At 38.7% G+C, this 26,447-nt stretch overlaps 1 protein-coding gene across 6 annotated transcripts in view; it reads left to right on the top strand.

The window, feature by feature from the left end:
• The window catches only part of SH3D19 (SH3 domain containing 19), an 86,162-nt gene that overhangs the window by 46,119 nt on the left and 13,596 nt on the right, over positions 1-26,447 (top strand). For 4 of the 6 annotated variants that reach the window (XM_074589648.1, XM_074589646.1, XM_074589649.1 and 1 more), the window contains 9 exons: positions 964-1,004; positions 1,918-1,960; positions 3,191-3,338; positions 3,576-3,777; positions 4,381-5,370; positions 16,938-17,045; positions 20,451-20,563; positions 22,780-22,838; positions 25,189-25,453. In XM_074589648.1, coding sequence (XP_074445749.1) covers positions 989-1,004; positions 1,918-1,960; positions 3,191-3,338; positions 3,576-3,777; positions 4,381-5,370; positions 16,938-17,045; positions 20,451-20,563; positions 22,780-22,838; positions 25,189-25,453 — 1,944 coding nt within the window. In that variant the 5' untranslated portion in view covers positions 964-988. The remainder of the gene's footprint in view (positions 1-963; positions 1,005-1,917; positions 1,961-3,190; positions 3,339-3,575; positions 3,778-4,380; positions 5,371-16,937; positions 17,046-20,450; positions 20,564-22,779; positions 22,839-25,188; positions 25,454-26,447) is intronic. The other 2 variants (XM_074589645.1, XM_074589644.1) reach the window with 2 other exon arrangements.

The following is a 26,447-nucleotide window of genomic DNA, read 5'->3' as shown; positions in this document are numbered from 1 at the left end:
ATGAAGAAAGAATGAAAGAAATTGGCAGATTTATAATTCAGTTCTACATCCCTCATTAATTAGCTTTTATTTCTAATACCCTTATCATTGTAATTTGGCTATACCCCAAGCAGTTTTGTTGGACACATTTACCAAATGAAAACTTTCTTTTATGCAAAACTAATCTTGGAATTGGTTGCTTTAGGTCAGTTTGTCTTTTTATCTTTAATGTATGTATTAAATCAACGCAGCGTTAAGATCTCTGAAGAAGAAAGTCATAGAATCATAGAATGTGTTGGGTTGGAAGGGACCTTTAAAGGTCATCTAGTCCAACCCCCCTGAAGTAAGCAGGGACATCTTCAACTAGATCAGGTGTAGGGGATTTTTTTATTTACTTATTTTTGTGAAACAATTTTTACAGAACTGGGTTAGGAGATGTGCAATCATGCCTGAAACTTAGAGGTGTGCCTCTTACTGGGATCAACCTGCCTGCCCATACCTCTTTGGTAGGTGGGAGTATAAATTATGGGATCCCAGGTTCTTTGTATCAATTCCTCAGCATAACCCATTATTTTTAGAAGGGGAAAAAGTGCAGACCCAAATAAACCATGCTTTTAAACTACATAAAGCATTCAAAGAGATTTGACTTCCCTCTCCTCGTTCCTACAGTAGCTCATTGTTGAGCAATTCAGTGGATGTTTCCATATTCAGTTATATTCTTCATGGTTAATTTACTGCAGAGGAAACTTCTAAACAGCCATTGTTAAAATCAGCATGAGACTAGACATAAAATCTGCTTTTATTTTAGTTTTTTAAGGCGCTATATTGTGAAAAGACATTACGGTTGTTTTCTTACAACACTGGCACGTGCGCTATCCTTGCGTGACTAACCCATTTGATCATGGTTTCTGGCACTCTGAAGCCTTGGTTTGTTCTCCTTCATCTCCTCTTCCTCTTCTGTAACCCCTTCTTTTTTTCCTCTAGCACTCATGAATAGTGCACATCAAAAATGCCCTGTCAAAGAGGTACGTCTGACACAACACTATTTGGGCTCTTGAATCAAGTGTGCTTTGTGATGACACAGGAAGAGCATAATTGTCAGCTTTTGCACAATGAAACTCTACCACTTCCTAAATCGCACTTGCAATGCAAAAAATTCAAAAAATTGTCCCTCAGATGATTTTTCTTTTCTCTCTAAAGAAGTCATAGTGAAAATATAATGTGGCCATTGAAAAAATTATTTGTATATAAATATGACAAAAATAGAAAAATGAAGATGTCAGGATTTACTTATTTTATGTGACTTAAAACACATGATTTGAAAAAAAAATGTTGCTGGTGTTTAATCTATGAGTGATTAAACCTTAGAAAATTTCTAGCTGGTAACATTGTAACATATAATTCTTTCTTTTTACATAAAGGAGGGTAAAATAGCTTCTTAGATTTTGTGCCTTAGTACTTTTCCCTTCTCTAAAACAAACACAAAGAGACATTAAAAAGAAGATTAAAGAACACATCTCAGAAATGAGCCATCAAAAGCAAAGCCAGATATGTTTAACTCTTCTTTTTATTTTATTCATGCATTGCTTTAACTAAAGAAAAAGAAAATGAAGTTTCAACTCTAGGGTGACCACAATGCAGAATGCAGGAATGTCTGTCGAGGAAGAAGGACCATCTCTCTTGGTGGTAACTTGGACATAGGGTGACTTAAACTGATTATGAAACTGCACTCTAAACCTTTTAAAAACTTCTCATATTTAATACAAATAATTTTTTTTTAACTTGGCTGCTCTTAAAATCTGGAATTTATGATCAGATGCTGTACGTTCTCCATTTCATTGATAGTGGATTGGTAAGGGCTCTGCTATTGTCCTCGTTTTATTGCAGTGACAGTATATTTTAACCTCTTCAAAACTTTTGTTTCTTTTCTTTAAATAGCTTCTCGGACCTCTAGCCATAGCGAACAGCAGAGGGATAGAAGGTATGGTGCCGTTATTTATATTGCAATTAGGTGTTACTGTAAAACTTGTTAGCTTGTGTCACAGTATTACTTTTTATGGCTTTCTCCTCTAGGTTTTGGGGTTTTTTCCTTCTCTGTATGCTTAGTGTGTTTAAAAATAAATTAAACTTTGGAATAAAATACAAGTACTGTGATTCTTAAGCACAGGATAGGTTAAGAGTTTGAGGAGTTTTCTCATCAACTTTTGTATGTATCCTCAAAAAAAGAAGGCAGCCAACCATCAAACCTCTGCAGAACTGTTTTACTTTGCTGACATCTATTTACAGGATCACTTCACAATGAAAATAAGCACACTTTTCAGGCCTCCTTCCAGTTTCTCAAAGGGTATTGAGAAAGGAGGTCACCAACCTGGATAGCTGGTGAACTGAGTCTGCCATTATTTCAGGTGTGAAGGAACTGTAGCCCTCTTTTTTAGATTATTTTTCCAATAGTTTTTGAAGTTACGCTTCTGCAGGTTTTTTCTGTCAGCAGACAGAGGCTTCTGTAGCAGATGCTTCATCTACTCACTTCTCAAGGTGCATTTTGTGTGAGACTCTAGATTGGTCAGGGGTATGCTGGGGGCCATGGTCTGGGGACGTGTGCCATTGCTGCAGTTTATGCTCTAAAGCAGTTGTTACAGTGATAAAACAGGGGTAGACCTATGGGTCCTTAACTGTTACGGAAGTCCCTATTGTACTAGATGCTGTAAGCAAATAGGCCCTGTCCCAAAGGCCTCGTGAGGCTTGCTCTGCCCCACTTTAGCACAGTGGGAGGTTTCCCTAGAGGTCTGAGGATAGGCAAGCTTTTATTTAGCCAGCCAGAAGCAGTTTTAACTATCCTACTGTTTTCAGATTGTGTCAGGCTAAGGGCAAACACATGATTAGTTCTCATTATCCCGAAAGACTAAAACTTCTTCCATTTAATAGAGTTACACTTGTGTTTAAGTCCTTTAAGCATGTAAATTATTTCACTGGAGCCAATAAACCTACTTTTTGGCTTAGGCGTTTAATTAGGTGCTTTGAGTGAAAGCCTAAGTGCTTGTTAGAAGGGTCAAGTAAGTTACTTTGAAATCATGGAAAAACATTGTTGGTTAAATCAAAAAGACCTGAACTATTTTGATTTCCCATGCAGAGAAAACCTTGGTCTTTTATAGTTTAAAAGAACTGTTTTAAAAAGTTTTAGATAATTATTCCCCTTTGCCTTCATTTCCAGGCGTCCTGAAATTACAATAGTTGCTGCTGAACCCCTCCGGCCATCCTCTTGGTTTCCAGGTGCAAGCCCTGTCACTCCTCAGGGATTAGGATTCCCTTCTGCTTCATCTCATGCTCAGTGGAGGAGAAATGAGCATATTCCAGCTGAGGTGAGCGTGAATTTACGTGAGGTGTGTTTGATTTACAAAGGTAAAAAGCACATTAAGTTAGAGAGGAACAGAGTTTTTTGCTTGCTTAGACTTTCATCACATTGAATAAAAGACTATGGCAGTGTTCTTTTCCTCTGCATATGTTAATTTAGTATTTTTAAATTTGTATGTTTCTTTTTTTTTTTTTGAAAGGATCATATCTGGATGTACATTAATATTTTCCTCTCTGTTTTCCAGCTTCCACCATCGTATGAGCAGGTGATAAAAGAAATCAATCAAGTGCAAGTGAATACAACAAATAACAATAATGCTGCTGCTCCTAGACATACCACTACTTCTGCAACACAAACTGACTTTCCAGAGGAACTAATTGGCCGTTTGCCAGGAAGTAATGTAAAAACTAGTGTGCCTACACACTGGGAATCTGCAGGCTATCCAGGTGAGGACGCTTTGGATTTCTCATTGATGAAAACTTTACTCTGTCTCCTGAAGATGGTCTTTATTATTGGTCTGTGCTGTGTCTAATATGAATAACAGTTAAATTTATGTGAGTGATTACTTCTGTAAATTTCTGTAAAATTCCTCTGTTCTGAAGAACTATCACTGCATTCATGGTCAGACTATAATTAAGTCTTGAAAGTTTTGCTTGATTCCTCCATAATAGCAATTGCTTTGGGGCCAGAGGAGCTCAGATGTCCAATCAGAATAGCAGCAGTGTTCCATGTTCAGAATGAAAAGCGTGCAAACCAAGCTGGGGCAGTTAGTGTCCTATTCTTTGGTCTAGATGTTGCTTGCATGCCCCTTGTGCTGCAAGCTAACAAGTAGTTTTGAACTCACAATGTGTAGATACCACATATTCTGGCAATCTTCAGCTTCTTCCTAGAGTTCATATATTTTTTCATTCATCTTTCTAAAAAGACAACTGCAGTTTCACAAGCAGCAGTAAGTTATGAATAAAAACCACTATCCTGATGGCTGACAAAAAAATAACATAACTAAAGCGTTCTGGAACAGATAACTGAAACCTTTTCTTTTCTGTTAGCAGGACAGAGTCCTCTTAAACCTCCTAGGCCTTCTGCATCTCTCCTGAATAAGTCTCCTTCAGAAAATGAGAATCCCTTAATAGTCTTTGAAATTTCTGAAGGTCAGAGGTGCCAAGAAAATCCTAATGCTGTGATATGTCCTGTGCCAAAGCCAAGATCAAGAAGCAATCTCAGACCTGTGGTCAATAATACTGAAAGTAAGATAGACAATGGAGAAGAAGTGAACCAGTCTACCACAAAAAGGCAGCAACCTCCAATTCAGCAGTCGCCTCTCTTAGATGATAGCTTACTAGACAATCACTTGATGATGGACAGCATGAGTACAGAAAAGAGCCAAAATAGTATTGTTTCAAGGATCAAAGTTTTTGAATCCCAAGGAACTAATGATACCTCAGGATTATCAAAAAAGCCAGAAATTGCCCCTCGTTCATTCGTCCCAAGACCTGTTACTGCAAAGAAACCAGTAGTTGCTCCAAAGCCAGGGGTAAGCAGAATTTCAGGAGAATGGGATGCATGGACAGAAAGCAAATCAACACCTTCCAAGGAATTGCAGCCTCAACCTGAAGTAGTTGGGAGCAGTGTTGTAACCAAACCTGAACTGCCAAAGAAGCCAAAACCTGGCCTTGTTAAAAGTAGTAGTAGTGATTTTCTTGATGCAAGGAGTGGATCAGAGAACAACGATGAACAAAAGAAATTTCCTGTTCCTGCTCCAAGGCCTCTTGTTCCTAAAAAGTCACGTTATGCAGAAAATCCTGCCCTTTCTTTGGCCTCACTAAAACCAATTGCTGCTCCCCCACGGCCTCCTGTATCTGCCCAAGAAAAAGCTTTCAAGTCTCTGGGGGAATTGTCACCTGCAGCCAACTCCTCAGCACCTGCTTTGCAAAATAAACTAGATGTGGAAGGAGATCTCATCAGTTTTGATGATGATGTTTTGCCCCTAAGTCCAGCTTGTGTAGTTAAAGATAGCATCAGTTCTGAAGCAGCAGCAGGTAAGAAGGAATTTTTTTTTTAAGCTGTCACTGTGGTTACTCTTTGCAGGTGTATGATCCTGTGTGAATTACGTCTGCTTGTCTTGACAGGGTTTGTGTGTATATGAAATTCTTGGTTTTCTGTTATGTCAAGATCATCATCAAGAAATTACTTGGATTTTGAGACTTGGGAGGTTTCAAGGCTATATAAGTCTTAGAACTTGCCTGCTGAATTTATTACGTGATTACTGAAATAATGATAAAGGACTTGATGTTATACGCTAAATGTCATCTCCAGAATGTATCACCATTCTCTCTAGGGAACGTGGGACATCTTATGTTTCGTCATCTAATCTGACTAATTTATTTGGGTGCCTGAAGTTCTGTAGTGGAAATCTAGTCATCTACAGAAGCAGCAATGTTGTTTGAGATTAGGGAAACTTGTGATCAGACATACTGGGCTACTCTGTCCATCTCGCCAGTGCCTGCTTACTTTCTCTTTCCTTATCTTTGTGTCTTGCCTTGTCATGCATCTATATGCTTGTTATGCAACTTCAATTTTTTCTCATAAGTGAAAATAATTATTTCATGTGGACAGATTAATTACGACAGCTACATCACTTTCATAAACCTTGTTTGATTCCATTAGGCACTCGAGGTCAATCTTTTTTTTTTTTAATGCAGGTTTAGGTATTTTTAGACGCAGGTGGGTGTTGGTCTGTCATTAAATTTTATAGCAATAGGTTTTTCCCTCTTAGTATTCAAGTATGTCCTGATTTAGCTTACCAGCCCCATTGCAATCCAGGGAGAGTTCTGCTTTTAAACAGATGATGTGTCATAGAAGGGACTAACTATGACTTTTAATTTTTTTTTTTAACGTCATTTATCATTAAACACCTTAGCTTTCTTAAAAAAGCAGCATAGGTACTGTGTAGTTGTCACAGTAAATCGATATTAGTGCTTGTTAACAAATGTGATTTTTCTCAGTTTGTGGATTATATCATTAGATGAAGTTCCAATTTGTTATTGTTTCTCCTCTGTATTGGCATAAAAACCCCAAGGCAGATGTAGAAAGTCCCTTAAAGCCCTAAACTGTTAAGATTAGTATGTATGAACATACAGATCTTGGGAGCTTATGAAAGCAGTGAAATAAAGAAACAGAAGATCCTGCAGGAGAGGTAATTAACTCAATATGGATAAAAGTCCATATTTTCTTGGACTGACAGATTCCAAGAACACTGCAAAAGCTGTACTGAGCCTGAGAGGAGGGAGGAGTACAGGATGACCGGAGAGGCATTTTGTGCTTATGTCAAGGAAGTGTATGACTGACAGTGTCTGGCTGGGAACAGAGTCGTGGAGACTGGAGTCATGAAACAACCACTGTGCATGTGATGGCTTTAGAAAAAAATTTAGAAGTGTGAGGGATGGCTCTTGTTTTCCATGCATTTAGGGGAAAACTTGTTTCAGTCATTTTATTTTGATTAATAGATGCAACAGACAAAGGGAAGATGTAACTTTTCTAAGTACTAAGCAAGAAAAGAGAGTAGAATCATAGAATGGTTTGAGTTGGAAGGGACCTTAAAGATCATCTAGTTCCAGCCGCCCCTGCCGTGGGCAGGGACACCTCCCGCTAGACCAGGCTGCTCAAAGCCCCATCCAGCCCGGCCTTGGACACCTCCAGGGATGGGGCATCCACAGCTTCTCTGGGCAACCTGTTCCAGTGCCTCACCACCCCCACAGTAAATATACTTACAGTTTGAAAGTGCATAAAAAGGAAAATTATGTTTTGGCTATGTATGCTAAAAGACTGCCTTTCACCCAACCAGAAAAAAATAAATAACATTAATTCTGTTAAATCAGAGGTTGAGCGATCCCAAACAAAACTCACCTGAAAAAACAGCTTTCATGATGAAGTGGTAAGAATGTCAGTCTTCATCTTTCTGGTTGGTGTCCTAGGTGTTATTCTTGATTTAATTAAGAAGAAAACACTTTCCATTCTCATGGTTAACAGAAGTATTGTTCAGATAATAGTTTCCTGACTTCTGAGTCACCTGTCCATGATTTTATTCATTGAATAAAATGGCATCTTTGCTGCAACCCTTCTTAACTACTAAAGAGAAAAAGGTCTGACAGCATTATCGCTTTATTACACTGTGAAATTGGGATTCATTCCACATTTTTGCAGGCATTTATGATCTCAAGATCATATCCTATACTCTTGATTAATAATGCCATGCTACGTCTTGACAAAGCATCCGCAAGAACAACACTGGCTTTCTGAAAAATGAGGCAACACGGAGCACTAACTATTTATCATGTTCCCGTAGGAACAACTTAGGATTTGTAAGATGAATCTATAGTAAAATGTTTTGTAAAGGCAGCAAGAGAAGGTCTAATCTTGCTCCCAGTTCCCCAAACCTTTGCATTTCTTACATATTTGTCATTGTCATTACTTAGCAAAATGACAGCGCTCTGCTTGTTGTTATGGCAACCCTAGAAAAGGAAGAAGGCTTTTATGCAGGGGTGTTTGAAACTAAGCACCAACAGCTTGTTTGTCAAAGAGCAATGTTACATCACAGATTACAGCATTCACAAAACTTAATTTTTTTCTGATACAGCACAAACGTGCCTGGTACTTAGACTAATGTAGATAGAACTGGATGGATCGATCGCTGCTGCTGCTAACACCTGATATAAAAGTAAGAAGGTGAAGTGTTCAGCTGATGGTGGGGAGGGCGCAGAAGCTGAAGTGATCAGTTGAGTGAAAAGGTGAGGCAGGCAAAACAAATTCAGTCTCCACAGCAATTTAGTTGACTAACGTAAGACATCAGCTTCCTCTAACAGAAGGCTACCATCTCCACAGTAGTGAAAGATATTTGCATATTATTTATGCGCTAAGATCAACAGTGGTGGCAACAAACCAGTTTATAGTTTCAACAGTTTAACTGTCAGTGTTTAACTGCTAAAGCTAGCTGGATGATTTTCTTCCAAGTTTACCTCAGGCAATCCCATGTGTTTCATCAGTGTTAGACAGCATCTCCCCCAGCACAGATGTTAGTAGACTGAACTTGCCCTTATCCAAACATTAATGATTTTACCTTTGTCTGACCTATATGGAGAGGGGGAATCATTCTGGTGCAAACAGGGACTCTGGGTACTAAGATCCCTTTCAGAGCTTTCAGCATGCGCTTTGGCAGGTGAACTCTGTGAGAGCTTTGGAAGCTCAGCAGCGCTGAGATTCAGAGGTGAACTGTGGCAGAACCTTGCGTCCAACTCATGTCTCTGATGCTGGCCCAGTGGAAGTGCCAGGAAGGAGACTTCAGGAATGACAAATCTGTAGAACTGCTCCTTTTATCAGCAGCCAAAACTGATCCCAGTTTTAAGTGCCGTAATTTTGGACTCAAAGGCTGGAGATAATGTTCAAAGCCATTTGTATCCTAATGAAATTACTCCTGTTCAAGTCAGTCATTTAGAATGTGATGGCATCTGTTTGGAACTGTAGATCTTGAGGTGCTAATGCTTTGATGACAGTTGTGATATTTTGGATCATCTGGGGTATTTTTGCATTTCTCTTATAGCTGATAACAGGGATTTGTGCAGTTCCTGAAGGTTAGAAGTTTCAATAATCTGTCAGGTGGGCCCTCTTCTCACTACTCTACTTTTACAAAGTCTTGGAAATGAAATCCTAGTGCAAGATGAACTGGGTGTAAACTCCATGGCTTCAGAAGATTTTACCCATAACTTGTATTAATTGCTACATTAAAGCATGTAATGTGCCTGCTTGCTAAATGTTCTCAGAATGTTTTGGACAAAGAGAAGAAGGTAACAGTTCATTTAAAGCACACATTTAAATTAAACCCTGGAATTGATCTTGCTAGAATGTTTTCATTCCCTTTTTGTGTGTGGTGAGTTATTCCTCCCTCTCTCTCTCTCTCTCTCTCTAAAACAGCGTATAATTGACTGATTGTTCTATCCCTGATACACCAGAACTCAAAGTAAATAAATGCTTTGAAAAGTAGTTCAGAGAGATCCTTACCTTACCAGCAGGAGACAGCTCTGTCTTTTGATATCTTCATCATATCAATGTATTTCAATTCTAACAGTAATATGATTACTGCATTTCTTAATTGTTTTATCTATCTATCTATCTATCTATCTATCTATCTATCTATCTATCTATCTATCTATCGGCTTCATCGCCATATAAAAGTTCATTTCTGCCTGTTTGGCAAAAAAACCAAAAAACAAACCAACCAAACCAGAGCTGCTATCCATTTATATGTATTGTTCCTTCTTGTTGCATGAATGGTGGAATTTGTGTGACATTGTAGTCAATTCAGAAAAACTGCTGCTTTTGTAACTCCAAATTTGTCTGCTGTGGGGATATTGCGCAGCTGCTTGTTTTTAATTGCTTCCTTAGGAAGGAAGAGAAAAAAAAGAACTAAAATATCTCTAACTGGTAGATTGGTCCAGATACATCTTCAAAAGAATGCAGCTTTTCTTAGGGTTCTGCTGTGTTACTTCCAGTGACTCTTGTTGTGTTTATTTTAAAGTTACCTGTCTCCTTTTTTTTTTTTTTACTCACTGCTGAAAGTATCATCCCCAGAGCAGAGTGAGCTGTCACATCCATTTAAATTTGCTATTTGGCTAAAAGCCCTAACAAAAAGGGATTTACCTGAAGACATGCTACTGTGGGGTGGAGCAGTGGAGGTATGGCGCTGTGCAGTGTCCTGTTGGCTTTGCTGCAAGGTTGGCAATCTCCAGCAGAAGTGGAAACAAGGATCCATTAACTCTCCAGGTGCTACAGATGTTTGCTTAGTAAACATAAATTGGAGTCTTCAAGGAGCTTGGAAGTAACTTCACTGTTGTCACAGGAGAGGGCCTTATATCTAGTTTCAGGAAACAAACAAGGTTTTAAAATCACGGCTACATAGTAGATGAGGAGCCCTTTAGGCTGTCAAATGTTGAATGAATTTTCTTTTGAGTGCCATGTCTATAGATGCTGTTACAGATGTCTGTTAAGTGGTAACAGACAAGTAATAATGTTCTTAATAGTAACTGTCTTTTGTGATGATTAAATCTGTTTATTTTACAATAATGCTTATAATGCAGATATCCTTTGATCAGAAAGATTGTCAAAGAACAACAAAGTGCTTATTTAAAAGAAATGTTTATAAATAAAACAGTATTTTTTTTCCTTTGCTGAAAGCACGTGAGATTCTTGCAGGAGGGTAGATAGGTATTTTAAACAACACTATAAATTCCCTTGTCCTTTACATTTTCATTAAAAAGATTTTTCTATGCCCCTGCTGCTTTCCATCACCAGTCCTCTGGTTTGGAGATTTCCAGCTTGCCTGTTTTGGCGCACTTGAATCTCTTGCCTATGAACAAGCCTTCATTCGCCTGGCAAGAATGGACAAGGCTGAGTTTCTTCATCTCCAGGGTAATTTTGGGGTTTTGTTTTTTTGGTCACCCACTGTATGCCCAAATACCATCCTGCATCCAATTTTGAAGTGAGACCAAGTTATGCAATCAATTTCTAACAACATGGCCTCATGGCTGACCTGTTCCAGGCAGGAGGTTGGATTAGAGACCTCCTGAAGGCTCTTTCAATCTGAACTATCTTAGTCTTACTTTAACTGGTAAAATAGATTAATGATGTAGGAATAGCTTCCAAACTCTCACATAATAGTCCATGCTGGTGTAAGCAGTCCTTTTGTGCCAAAAGTGGTGTAATTACTATTGCCTTTACTAGTATGGACAAGCTAGCAATGAACCAAACGGTTTTGCATTTACATACACACAGATACTAAGTGTCCGTATTCCTGCAGTTTGAGAGAGACGTGCTGAAAGCTCAGAAAAGGTCTATTTATATCTGTCTCTGGGTACGATGTAGCGCTGTAGTTTTCCACCCCATAAATGCTTGTATTGCCATTAAGTGTTACAATAGCCCAAGAAATTTTGCCATTCTGATAGTAGATTTTATTTTATCTGCTCTCTAACTTTCTAACACTGTGGATGAGGTATTTCATTGATCAGTTAAGGAAATCTTGCATTTTCAACAAGTACCTTTAGGTTGGATCTTCTGTTGCATCTCTCAGGAATTTTTTTCCCCCTGTACTTTCAGAGAATATCAAACTCTACATAATTCTTTGACTTTGTGCACTTTTGCCGTACTGATGTCTGGGCTCCGTCTGCAAACTCCACATGTATCCTGTACACATCATTCATTCTTTGGATTGGACTCATTCCTCAAAAATAGTGATCACTGGCCTTGAGTCGCCTTGCTTTTTGTGGTGATCCGTCAGATGTCAGCAGTGAACAGGGAGCAATGCCTGAAACCTATGCAAGTAGTTCACTACATTTTTCTCTGTTCTCAGTAGCAATAAATGTTGTTGGATAAATTCTTCCTGTCCTGAAGTCTTTGCACAACTCTTCAAAAAATCTTGTTAATGGGTGAGAAGTTTGAAATTTCTATTTTGGCATCTGGACATAATGTTTCTGCGAGGAAAGATAACCCTCAAGGTAAAACTTTCTGAAATTACCGTGTGCTTGCTCCAGTGTTGTGTGCTTTTGATAAAACAGCATAAGCTGGTGCAGAAATAAAACTAATGCTTTGGCAACCACATTGGAAAAGCTACTTATATGTAAAAGTTCTTACATATAAGAGATTTTTACCGCTCCGCTCAAGTACCTGTTCAACTAAATGTGCCATATCAGGTAAAGCAAATCTCCTTGGCCTGATGAACTATAAATCTTTGAATGAAGCAAGACCACACACTCCATTCATAGCCTCTACCAAAATTACTGGGCTAGTCATAAAAAACTTCTGTGTAAACTGGGGAAAAAGAAATCCTAGAACATTATGATAGCAGATTTGCTCGTCTCTGCTCTAATTTTAGGTCTGAAGCCATACCAAGTCTATTCCTGAGTACTGTATTCCTTTTATTTGGGTGACCTGGTCTACTCTCCTAGTGTTGGAGAATGCTGAGAAGCCTGAGTTTTACCTGAGTTTACTTTCAGGGTATGCACAGATTACATCCTGAAAGAGCCTGCATCCAGTTAATTAATGAATTAATTAGTTTCCCAGTATATTAAAAGATATGATCGTGGCAATTTTACATGCAGAGGGAGCTGCAAATGGCATATTTTGAGAAAGGTGGTGCCGTTCGTATTATTCTCTCTAGGTCAGAAATACCTTTTCTAAGAACAGTGAACTATTCATTTTGGTTGTGAAAATTACTGGGGAAAACTGAAATTGGGAAAATCACCAGTGGTGTAATTTAGGATACCTATCTAATATGTCTATTTATAGTTGTAAATAGGTTGAGATTTAGAACATCGGAGTGAACATCAGGCTTTTAGTTGTAGCGTTTCACAGTGTTTCTTGAGCATGGGCCCCATTCCTCTTTGGTATGTTATCTGTCAGGTTTCCATTGAAACTCCAGCTATATTACTAGAAGGGGCCTGTTGTTGAAAATCTTCCCTCAAGTGTGGGTTAAGTATTCTTCCACAAGCACCAGAGTGGTTTCATGGGGCTAGGTTTTAATAAAACCATTTGTTGATGAGGTTTGGCTCTATTCTCTGTTCCTGGAAGACCCTGATAACAATGCTGTTCTTTGTGAAGAGAATGTGTGAGGCTTACCTTTAACAGCTGACTTAGTTTTTTTAATTAAACATTGAAAGTAGACACAGTTGCATAATTTTGTAGTGGCAAGTGTTGTCATGTCAGCGTCAACACCTTTTGTACTACATCGTTCCGGTGTGTACTGAGAGTACTTCTTGCAGGACTGAGCATCTTCACAGCAGATACTACTGTTCTGTGCTTTTAGCTTTCCACACCTAATTTGTTTTGAGATTTCCCCTTATTGCTCCTGAGATATCTGTTACCATCTTACTACCACTTACTTAAGAACTTCCAATAAATATTTCAGAAAGATACCTGTCTGTCCTGCTCATGTGGGCAAAACCTACTGTTTGTTCTGTAACCTCCTAATTTTTTTATTTTAAACAAGATGGTAAGTGGGAGTGGAGGAAAAAAGCTGTCTCTCCTAAAACGGTAAAAGAAAGAGATGATATACAGTGTATTTGAATGCACAGCTTTAATTTGTCTTTCCTGTCAACAAGCAGAGTAATATATGTTATCACATAAACCTTTGAAACAGAAGCTGTAGAAAAGTGAGACTAAGGAAGACACAGGCTTTAAGCATCATTGTAAAAGTTTAATAAAAAAAATATAAATCGATAGAAGTCTGTTCATATGTGTTATGAAAAGTGCCTTGCAGATTAATTTCCATGAGCTGAGAAGCCTTAAATGAGTATATTAACAATTCTGTTTTCACATCTCCATGAATTATGCTCAAATGATGCCCAATTGTTGTTAAACAACATAAAAATTTGATATGTTGTCAATCCCATTGCACAAAGCAAGCACAGTCATTTACTCAGGCAATTTCTGCTGCAAACCCAACACTGGGGAATGGAATAACACAAACAAGGTAATGAGTTTTAAACTAATTATGAGGTGACAACAGTATAATTGAACATAAGATAATGAGTGGAAAACTAAGGTTCATCGAATGGTTTTCTCAGCCTTAGAAATTACTTTTCTCAGGCTTAAAAATTACTTCTCAGATTTATTGATTTAGAGACCTCTGCCAATTGTTGAATGGTTTAGAAAACCATTTCTGTGCATAGTAATGATCAAGAGGTGACAAACAGTAATTTTTGTACAATTTTAAATCTCCCATAAATTCACAGATCTGTGATTATTTTGGCCGTTTAGAGCATTTCCACTTGTTCTCACAATGTCTGTATTTTTATAAGATGGAGGCTTTGGAAAATTGTTTCCTCATTGTTCATGCAGAACTTCCTTAACCTCTGCAGAACCTTACCTTGAGAGGTGCTCCCTGTGCTGGCGTGTTCCCTGTGGTCCTGCTGTATCAAGGAGCCTGTGACTTAGCCCTGCCCACCTTTCCTCTGCTTGCCTTCTGCCTTCAGCTTCCCAATGGGCCAGTGCAGCTTTGAGGCCCCGCTGCCCTGCTGCCTCACCAGAGTTACTCCTCAAATCTGGCATAGAGTTGCCAGATAAGTGAAAGAGAGGAGAAAGATACCTGCTTTCGGTTTTCTTTTTTCAGCTGCACTAAAGTCACTCTGAACGCCAGCATATGAGTTAAGATTAGATAAATATTTTTTTAAATGCAATTCAAATGTTAGCAGCATAGCTAGCAGACGTAGGAATAATGGAATAAAAGAAAATTATAACTGCAGGCGTGCTCTAACAGTGGGATTTTTGTTTCTTGTAACGACTGTACTGCCAGAATGCTTGCATCCCTCTTGTGGTCTGTGTTTTCAAGTCCTCTAAAAAAAAAAAAAAAAAAAAATCCCTGCTCTGATACTGCTTTCACTGAAGAGACCTAAACCTTTTATTGACTAGTGCTAATCCATAACTTAAACATGATGTTAGTTTTACCCTTATGTTCTAAACCGTTGTGTCTTTGGGCACAATGTGATAGAGCCATCTTCTGTCTATGTGGTAGCAGAGCTTATTTTTAACTATAGCCCGTGTACCTTTAGCTGTAGATAAATTGTTGACCTGTCATGATCCTTTCTACCTGAGGTATATGCTCAAAGCTGTTGTACAAGCAGCCTGATGGAAGGAATTGATGTACTTTGATTCATGATTAAAATGTGACGTGAAGGTACCCAGGCAGATTTCTGGGGAGCCTGTAGGCAGGTGTCTTGACTTTGAGAGAGACCATGGCACAAACCCCCATGGCATACCTGTGTGTGATGGATATGCCTATGAAGAGAGCCTTAAGCAAGGGGCTAGTGGGAGGTGGACATCTGAGCAGGGGTGAGCGTGCACGGGCTCTGTGTCAAGTTGTCCCTGCTGTTGCTGCAGCCACACACTGTCAGCGGGAGCTGGGGACAAGGGCAGAGGGGGCTGCCCCCGTGGGGAGAAGCACCCAGCAAGGAGAAGAGGCAGCAGAGGCTGGGAGAGCTGTGGCATGCAGGAGGGCAGTCTGTTACACTGCAACTCAGCAGCTCAATATTACACAGTGTTTTCTTGCTCTCTCTGAGAAAATTTTTGATTAAGAAAAAAAATAAATACAGAGCTTGAGGTACTTGGTCTTCCTCCCCTCTCTAAAAATGCCAAGGCTTTTTTAATTAAAATGCTAAAAGGTTTTAAATGAGGTTGTTCATAAATAAATACCATATTTCTGGATTTTCTTAAATCTTACGTATATTCCCAGACACAGATTTCTAGCACGTTGATAAACTGCATTGTGTTATACTGTCCAAAATTATCTATAAGAAATCGTGAGTTCATATTACATAATTTTTAAATTGTTTTTTATAAGTCTTGAATATAGAATTTTATCAAATACAGGGCTCCCAACTTTGTCAGAAAGTGTGGCTGTAGTTTTGGGAAAGGGTATGTTTTTATAAAAAGTCTTGGAGAATTTGAGGAGATGACCAGAATGCTTCCTCTCTGAGACTCTGACACTCCATAAATAACATCTCATTGAGCTACACATCTAAAAAGGCCCCCAGAGGAGATCAAACTCAGTTTTTGGGGCTATGAATATGTGTCATGGAGAATTTATTGTCCGGAGTGCTTCTCCATTTCCTACTTTACACATTTACGATACCGTTAAGTGTTGCCATTTTACTGCAAGGTTTTGGTAACGTCAGAGAAAAAGGTGGCAGTTGTTAACAACAGAGAAGAGGTATAAATGAAGTATTGCTCTTTGACATGAAGGTGTACGTGAGAAAGAACCCATTGATTTGAATTTTATTTATGTACAAGTGTTTTTACAGCTGCCTTCTACATGCGCATATGTTCCCATGCCTATTAATAAGAGACCAGTGCTTAAGTTTATGAAGCATAGAAAACATTGCTGCTGTCTTACCGATGGAATGATTGGACAGGCTCGTAGAGGAATGAGTGGTACAGGCAAAGGCAGAAGTCAGGCACGACCCCCAGTCCTTGGTCTGAATCGGTCTCCCCCATGACACCATGTTTATAATCAATGAAATGATGCAGAATATTTCAGGGAATTGGTTGTTCTACAGCAAAGACATTTTGTTATCATTAATATTTAAATGCTTTGTTTTGTTTTCTTTCTGTAGGCGTTTTATCTGCTGCAGTGCTGATTGTTTAGCTTTGGCAAGATTTTATTGATTAAAACTTTTTAGCAAATGTGTTCACAACTATGTCTGCATATTAGAGCAACTGCGTTGAAAACGTTTCCCTAAAGCCATCCTGATTTCAGGTTGCTATTACCAAGCAATGTCGTTGCTTGGTAAGATATATATGTTGTTCAGTGGTTTATATAATCCCAGAAGGCATCTGGAACATGTTTATGTTAAGTCAACTATGAATGCACATGTACAAAAAAGACATATTATCTACAAAGAGCTGAGTTATGCTATTTGCATCATCCCTGATATATGTATATGTATATTTAGGACTTTCTTGGGTGTGATGTATAAATGTCCACAATAATAAAAGCAATACCCAGTGAGATTTGTGTTCAGCAAATAAATATTAAGTATGTTGGGATTTTTTTTCTTCCTTTTAGATCCATTTCAATTCATCACTAAAAGTGAACCTGCAAAGGAACAGGCAGCTCAGCCAGCTTTAGCCCGGAAACCCACTGTGATCCGAATCCCAGCTAAACCCGGGAAACGTAAGTCCTTCTCCCAAATTGTCTGAGAAATAATTTTAACCGTGACTTATTATTTACTAATTGAGTTGCTGTTTACTGACTGTATTAGCTGCCAAAGGAATCCCGTGCTACAGTTAGACAAGACAGAGTAGCCAACCTAAGGGCTGTGGTGGGAGGGAGAAATAACTGGGAGTCATGTTCCCCTCTCCATGCCTCCCAGCTACCTTGTCTGGCTCCCTCCCTTGTGCTAAGTTTGATGTCCCTCAAACCTTATGGAGCGTATCAGAAGTGAAACTGTGTGTGTGTGTCGGGGGAATTTAGTGCTGGCAGAGAAGACCTGGAGGAGAGCCTTGCAGCAGAAGCAAGCTTCTTTGGTCAGCTAAACCATATCACTGAGCTGTACCTTTGGTCAAATTGACTTCTGATATCAGCTGAGGATATTTTAATGCTACTTCCGAGCATTCTGGGAGCAGGGCCTCTGCTTGTCAAAGGAACAACATTAGTGTATTAAACTTTGCTTCAAACACAGCTTAGTTGGGATGTAAGCATAGTTTTCACAGCTTACATCAAAAATTTCCCTTGACCCTTGTTGAATTTGAAATCTGTGGCCATTTAAGCAATAGTATTTTGGTAGCAGTTGAGGGAATAAAAAAGGCACGCAGGAACTTGGATGCAAAAACCTGATGTGTGCAATTTTGTGTCAAGGTTTTGACTGTAGTTTTCTGACAGTTACCATATCCCTAATCCCTTCCACCTCCTTTACAGCTTTACAAATGACACTGACAGTATCTCAGAGTGGAAATTTATCAGAGAGCCGTAAGGTCTTTGTGTTGATCTTTGTATGCTGGAGTACATACTTGCTTGTGTTTAGCCTTATGTTTTATCCTCAGAGCTTTGGGAGAAATGTCATAAGATAGTTCTTAAAACTCATATTTCAAAATCATGTTTTCTACCTGAGTAGGTGTAGAGCCAGCTTGTAGCAACTAGATGTCCAGATGACTTTTCTCTTATTATTTCCCGAGTTCCCTTCTTCGTCCTCCAGTGCAAAAATATCAGGTTTTCTTTTCCTCTGCATATGTGAGAAATGCAGTGGAAATGATTAAAAATGCAGAGAAGACTGAAGATATGAGAAAAAGTCTTTCTGTTAATACCTGATCATAAATAAAAGGTTTTTTTCAGTTGGAAGAATACGTTTACGAACTACTATAAAGAACCCAATACATAATTCTTCTCCACAAAGGAAACTGTAATTTCCATTTAAACAAAAAAAAAAAGAAAGAAAGACCTGACAATGTTTTTTTTTTCTTTTTCTTTTTTTTTTTTTTTCCCGACCTGGATTCTCTTTTGAACTTGGAGATAACTGGTCCCTTGCTGCTCTCTAGTGGTAACTGAACTTCCCACAGGAGACTGCGGGTCATGCTGTACTTGGCTACAGTTGTCAGAGGGGTGTGAAGGACTGCTTTACGGGAGGCTGTGGCTGGAAGATTAATGGGATGTGGAGGAAAAGAAGCAGGTTCCAAGAAAGCAGAGCAGCCTTTTGTCAGATAGGAGCTGCTGTGGAAATGTAAGCTGTTAAAAGTTAAAAAATGAGAAAAGTACAACTGGGCCAAGGTATAACATGGATAGAGTAGGATTTACCTTGTAAGAGGGCCACTTAATCTCAGAAGAAGGGGTCTTTCAACATTGTGGGTAGGGAGAGAGATTAATTCTGTAAGGAACCAGCACAAACCAAAAAGAAAAACCTCAATAAAACAAAAAACACCCCACCCAGCACTACCAAAAAGAGGACAGAGCTGAATGCTTAAGAATTTGAACTCCAATAAAGCACTCGTTTAGTATTAGCATTTTTGTGGAGATGTGATTAGAAAGGAAGCGTTAAGCTTCCACTTCAGTTATTACACTTAGAAATCGCTGAAAATAACACCTGCCTTCTAGTTCTTGGATTGTTGTTTTTTTTTCTTCCCTTATTTCCTTTAATTTTGGTCTTATAAAGAGTAAAGGCAAGGAAATTGGGCCATCTGTGTATATATCAAGATTTGAAGTGGTGTGAATAAATAAATCTCTTGTGCTTTTTATAAATCAGTAAGGTATGATAAGAGAAGATTTCTCTTGCAATTAGTGTCATGTATTGTTTTTACTTTTCATCCATCATACTAGCTTAGAAGAGTGATGAACTTCACTAACTTTTTTTTCCGCATGCTTGGTCACTGCCGACACAGTACCTGTGGCCTGCTCCAAAGAATAAGGGATTTATCCTTGAACCGATCCATTTTTAATCATCACACCAGTGTTTGAGATCATAGTAATGCAACTGAGGTGTTAAAAACAAACAACACTTCTCCTTTCTATGTCTTGTTTCTTTGCTGAGAGTACTTTCCATGAAATGAGCAACTGAAAGTTTTCATTTAGATAGAATCTCTCCTTTTTTTTGTCATCAGTCTATAAAGGTCCAGGCTGTCTATACATGTTTTTACATAACTCCAAGACTGTCTGGAAGTCAGAAGAGCTCAAGTGTCTGAAGTTCTTTGTATGAAATGAATTTTCTTGGTATACAAATACATTGTAAAACAGATGGCAGGGTTACAATGTATAAAGACAAAATGATTGGTAAATATGCTGGCAAAACCTGGCCAAGTGCTTCCCAGGTTTCAAGGGCAGAGACGTTGAAAGCAAATATCATATAATTAGCAGGGTTTTGCGTTCTTTATTGAGACTGAGGAAATCATCGCTCTTCCCTAATAAGATCTGTACTGTTTCCTCTTCCATGTCCTAAATTTGCTTAACTGCTTGAGGACTACCAGGGAGCTTCCATTTCTGTTGTCTTTCTGTCACCCTGAATTTTGTAGCAGGCAATGGTTTCTTTTCTTGCCTTTACCTTTCTGGAGATTCTTCCATCCAAGTCTCCTGATCTTTCAGGGTTACTTGAAATAACTCTCAGCTGTTTTCCAGCCTGAAGGATATTCCAGGAGCTGACAGCTGAAAAAAGTGAGCCAGTTTAGAAATGTGGCTGAGAGATGGTGATGGTGTTTCAGGGTATCCAGTAATGAGTCTAACATTCCCAGGGGCAGAAACTCTTCTACTCATCTAATATTATATCAACAAGTATTGCAGCTGAAACCCTGAAACCCTAGAATAACTTGCTGGTGTCCTGAGAGTCGAGTGAAGATCCGTTATGCAGGATGGGAAGTATTCCTGAAGTCAACCTCAGAGTTGCAATGGTCCCTTCATGTTGTTCCTGTTCCCTTCATGTCTCTTCTCTTCATTAGTCTTTAAGTGGTCCTGCCCATTGGCTGCTCTGGCTTTGAGGAAGGAAGTTCTGTTCACAAAAAATTGCCCCAAACTAAGGTGGATTCCCTTAGCTATTGCTGGTCCCTGTAAAGAAGCTATTAATTAGACTTTAATTTGGGAATTTTTGTTTTTTCACAGCTTTAAATGAAATCCCACATAGCCCTCCACCACTTCCTGCTGAAAAGCCTATTGGGATCACCTCTGATACCACAGTGGGAAAACCCAACAGTGCTGACCTAGTAAAAAAAGTGGTAAGTTAGAACTTTTTTCTTGTATTAAAACTTTGTCTGCTTTTGTTAACAGATCTCTTGTGACTCTCAAACATTTGTAAAGTAAATCATTTGAAGAACCAAAGCATGAAAAGGACTTCTCAAAAATATAAGGCTTTTTTCTTTTAATTGCGTCCTCTAATTTAATTAGGTAATTTAGACTGCTGTCAGTTCTGAAAAGCACTTTGTTGATTTTTACTAAACTTTGATCACATCTATCTTCAATTTTTTGTATTTAGCAGCTGGAACTGGGATATTCTACAATTTAGTTTCAAAAGCACTGCAAAGTGGTTCAAAGTCCAAGGAGATTTACATAGTGAAATATTGTTGAAGTCCCTTAGAAATGTATTTGTTTACCTTCATACACACAGTACCTCTTCATGTCTGTGCTAATTACCATGCAGAGGAAGCTTTTCTGTAGATGAATGAAGCTTGCTTTCTTCAGCTCTTTCCTTCTAGTTTTTTTTGTACTGGTCTTCTCAGAGTCTGAGTAGAACCATCTATTTTGGAAAGTAAGGTTCTACTCCTCACTACTGAGCACATAGTAGGGGAAGATATTGTAGCTGTGTATCCTATTTGCCCTTTGACAAAGATTTACAAAAGGGAATTAAAATAAACTAGCAAATGACAGTAGAATTTCCAAATACTGAGTGCTGTGATGGCAAGAAGGGCAGAGAATCTTGCAGAAACCACAGGCAAAAAGATCAAATCAAAAGCCCTGACTGGATGGACAGCTGGCAGCAAATGTCTTTGTGGCTACCTCTGCTGATAGGATAAAGGGGTTTTTAAATGTCATGATTGAAGAGGCTGTTTGTAGAGGTCCCATCTTTTCTGGGTAATGCTGAAAAAATAAATTCCGATACAAGAGGTTAAATAAAATTTTATACAATACAACGCCAAAACTTTTACAATGTCATCCAGATTCTTGTGACAGGCATGTGTAAGCTTCAGAGGATTTTTTTTAAGAAAAAGACTGCATCAAATGTACTGAAACATTTAAATGCTATCTTTGGAAATATATGAACTTCTGTGCTTCTAAAACTAGCATTGCTTGTCAGTGGAAGTGATTAACCAGCAACGGTAAAAAAATGTTGACCATAAGCAGCAGTTGGCACAGATTTCTTCCTTTTCACACAGAAGAGGAACATTTTTGGTATGAGGATAACATCCCCATCTGAAAGTGGCAGGTTGTTTTCTTTCTAATCAGGATCATTTAATCAGGAACATTCATTTGGGGACTTAATCAGGGGTCAAAATTTTGTCACAAAATAAACCTTAGGCATTTTCTTGGTGGGGAAAATCACATAAATTGTTTACCAGTTTCAAGCACTTGTATCTCTAAGCAAACAAGACTGTTCAGACCTATTTAACATTACTGGTTCAAAAGGGGGTACTTTTGAACCCGGATTTGTGACTCTGATTTACCATGCTGTTCCACAAGCAGCTGTGCTTGTTCAGCGGAGTTGGCTGTACTCTCTGGCAATGGCATGACAACGAACAGCAGGAGGCAGAAAGGATGGTAATTTGTTAATCCATTACTGTTCTCCATCCCCTTCAGACATGGCACATGTTCCGCTCTGCTGACTCTGCTACAGGGTAGTAATCTTTGGCAGGGTCAGGATGGGCAACTGGGAGGAGTGACACCTTAATCTGCCAGAGCAAGATTCATCGGGGTTTATCTGTTAGATCTCTAGGAAACATACTTAGATACCTTTTTTAATGAGAGGTAATGTTATTTGCAAGAGACGCTATCCTGCGCGAGTTGCATCAGTGTCATGTTTTATGCTTGAAGCCTGTTCAAAGTCTTTCGTCTGTCAAAGTTCAATCAAAACTGATAATGTAACTGCGACAGTTGGAATCCCACAGGCAGTGAAAGTGTACATTTGTATGGTTCCACCTGAGTTTTGCTCTTAAGCCCTGACTCCCATGTAGTAGGAAACGAGGGCTGGGTCATGCTTAGTGCACAATTTAAGCTGTGATTCAGGTAGTCAAACAGGTTATTTACCTCTCCCTCTATGTCCAACAAGACTTTAAAATGCTAGAACACACCCTAATAGTTATTACTTTATTCCCAGACCTCCAGAAACTCTTGTTTTTCCTGTCTGTAGGATATAATTTAAGAAATGCATCATTTAAACAAGATCATTTTTGTTTCTTGGGCTGAAATAAACGGCTTTTTTTCTTTTGACTCTTTGTAGGAGTTGGATCTTTCAGAACAGGGTGGAGTGCCTGAGCTACAACCTGTACTACCCGCAAGGTAAGTGTGATTCTTCAGTGACTCACTTGGAAATGGTGTTTCTGAATTAGTTTTCCTAGTTAGTCTCAATGTAGACATTACCAACTCTAGTCCTAACTCAGTAGGCTTGGGTAGGTAGCATGCTCACTAATAAATAGGTAGGACCAAGTTGCTAGCTGATTAATAACTTGTTTGTATGTTATTGGTATGAGCAGGGAGATTATAGGAGGACAGCTGTTTGACTCTTCAGCTAATGTACAGTGGCTGATGACAGTCATTCCTTTCTGCATCTTTAACCTTTCCACCCACAGCTGAACGTAGAACATCCCCTCTTGCATGTTGCTGACCTTTTGATCAACAGTACTTGCACTTGTGGCTGGGTTTGAGTGGTGAAGGAATGGAGGTGGCAGATGCTGCCACCCTGAAAAGGGCAGATGCTGGGCCAGCACCTTCCCAGAAACACTGGCTAGTTTATATGGTTCACTTCAGACCTAAAAAGCCTGTGAAGGTGCAGAATCAGTGATAACCTTGTTTTTTTATTCTTTTGAACCAAGAAGAAAGAAGGTCTGCAGAGGCAAAAGTAGCTGTACCAGCCTTAAATTCAGGTCCACTAAATACCAGAGACAAACTGGAGGGAGATATGGCATTGGCTAGATAGCCCACTGTGGCCGTCTCAGTATCTGCACTCTAAATCTGTGGGTTTAAACACAAGAGTTTTCTCTGTTGTGTCAGGACAGGAGAATCTTTCAGTTATTAAACTTAGTCTACCAATAATAATAATAAGTATTTGTTAACAGGAAAGAATGTGGTTTTACCCACAAGGAAACACCTCATTATTGCCCCCTATGGGCTTGTTACTTTTCCCCATTCTGTTTAGCATAACAGCATTCCTGATTCTCCCAAGGATCTCTGGAACTGCAGTTAACATTTTGTCCTTTCATTCTTCTGCTCAAATGGATTTTTATTTTTATTTTTTTTTTAAGTAAGCAGTAATAATTCCCTGATTTGCTTGTTAGAGCTTTCTTGTTTAGTTGAGTTGCGTTACAAACATATGGGTTGGTTTGTTTCCAGATTTAATGCAGTCTTTCCCCTTTTGTCAATATTAAAAATGCTTAGTTTAGGATGAGGCCAAGAAAAGGGAGAGGTGGAAGTTGAACGGAGGTAGAATTATTTTTTTTTTTTAAATTTAAAAAATAATCTATACTCAAATAGTAATAGAGAGCTCTTCTCAGGAACATTAGTAGAGCACTAATATCTTCTCAAGTGGTAGATGACACTCATGAAATATATCAGAAGGATAAGATCCACTAATGCACATTTGTTGTGGTCGATAATTTTTAAAGACCTTTGAGGAATTCATGCAAGCAAATAATTATGCTAAATTACACTATATGAAAAAAAGAGAGACAATTATAGCAGAAACTTGCAGTAACTGTCTGAAGATTTCCCAATAACAATCAAACAATATTGTATTTTTGGAATAGTGGTAGCGCCAGGGTTCTTAATAACAGGAAGCCAAAGTTTTATGTACCTAATGCTTGTTTATAACAGAGGTGATTTTTAAGTAGCAAATTATTGATTTGGCCACACTCTTTGACTCTGAAAATCATGGCTTGTGTGTACTGTATAGGCAGCTTTTATTTTATCAATGCTTAGTAAAGGGGATTTTTTAGATTTTTTAATTTTTTTTTTTGATTACCACTGTCACTTACTAATCTCTGATTTTGGTTCCTAAACTACTGGTATGCTAATGAGAGTGCAGTACCTTCAGCATTGTCAGAAAACTTGAGTATTTTCACCACTGTTTTCTTTCTGCGGTAGACATCCATTGCATAAAAATGGCAAATTCTGCTATTGATGCCATTGTGCAAAGTGGTGTCATATGTCATGAGTTTCAGCAGAGGCCCAAAAGTCACTTTGGGTAAGTGGCATCCCAGAGAATGAGCTAGGCTAATTCCTGAAGACCAGCTAGATCAGCAGAGCTTCTCAGGGCTTTCACTAAAGCTCTCCACTGGAAGAACTCTGTCCTGAGGCAGCTTCTAACAAAGCTATTTCTAAAGGTGGATTGCTCAAAGAAATCCTGCTAATGTAGTGGGCCCCCAAGAAAGCTGGCAGGCTGTTCATAAGTGAAAGTGGTGAGCAGACTTGGAAATATGTAGTTGAAGGATCTGTCTAAGGACTTGGTCATCCAGTCCCAGCATCTGAAGAGTTCATTTATTCCCAGGGAGCTTCAGATGCCACACGCTTTACAGCCCAGGTCATCATGAGTCACGTTTCCTTATTGCATAATCTATAGCTAGGGCTGTGGTGGAGGACAAGGCAACGGACTTATTAATATGCATATTTCTCTGATGGTTTGCCCAATTTTTAGGCCTGTGGATGGAAAAATTGTACCTGCTCGACCTCCCCCACCTAAAGGTGTTCCTGGAAGGCCACCTCCACCAAAACTCTCTGCAGCCAAGACCTCCTCCCAGAAGGATGCTCTTTCACTATCTACTTCTAACATCGCTCTTGATAAAAAACCCAGCAAGTTCAGATTGGGACCTAAGAGAGCAAAAAGTCAAGTCTTTAAAAATCCAGATCCAGCATTACCTCCTAGACCTAAACCAGGTCATCCGCTCTACAATAAATACATGGTAAGAGTTGAGATAGAATATCTGAGACTGTTTGTTTATAAAACAGTGCTGATTAAAATAGTAGTGAAAAAGGTAGTAAGGTAGTTACTATGATGTGGCTTTCAAAGTGCATCTATCAGCATAATCTTCCTTAGAAAATATTAATAGATAAGTAGTGATAAGTACTGTAAGGTAATACTGGAGAAAGAAATATATACATGCAAAGTATAGATGTGTGTGTGTATTTTTGTGTATATATGTAATTTATATCTATCTATCTATCTTTAATGCATAGCATTTTGGTTTTGGAGGTTCGTTTTACAGTCACCAGTTCTGAATTCTATTACAGCACATAAAATGATGCTAAATAATTGCATTTGTATATTGTTTTTTCCTGTATATGTCAAAATGCTTAAAAAATTGGGGGGCATTAGAAATTAAAAAGTACTTTACCTTGCTTAATCAAGCTGTGAGGAATGTAACATCACTTAGCTTACATTTTTGTCTTAATGATTCCATCACTTTTAATTATAAAAATGTTTCTTTTTGGTATTGCATGTGTTGTTAGGGAATATTCAATATAAATGGATCAAGATTGCAGATAAAAAGGAGAGAGTCTTTCTCCAGATACTTGAAACTGGTCAGTGATCAGAGCTGGTGCCTGCTTGAACCAGTGCTGTTGTTCTCCCACACCCATGCAACCATAACATGCACAACATCAACATTCAGCATGATGTGGAAACTTTGCATTGCCTTCTCTTTGATCTTCACTATTGCATTTAGATCCTTGGTGGAGCAGAGGAGCAAGAGAGAGAGACGAAGATGTATCTAAGTTGATAGTAGGAACAGCTTTGAGATAAGGGAAGCATGTTGCTTCCTGTCTGGTGTAGTCACACCTGTTTACGTAAGAAACCTGTGACATGTTTTGTAAATGAGTTTGTTTTTGAGTAGATCACTAGTAACTCTCTGCCCTCAAGTGTTACTGTCCATGAATTTTTCCTGTGAGGTTGTTTTC

The sequence above is a fragment of the Larus michahellis genome, chromosome 5 (assembly GCF_964199755.1).
Source record: "Larus michahellis chromosome 5, bLarMic1.1, whole genome shotgun sequence".
In the NCBI taxonomy this organism is placed as follows: Eukaryota; Metazoa; Chordata; class Aves; order Charadriiformes; family Laridae; genus Larus; species Larus michahellis.
Note: the sequence above shows the minus strand (reverse complement) of the source record. Positions and strands in the feature narration are given on the sequence as shown.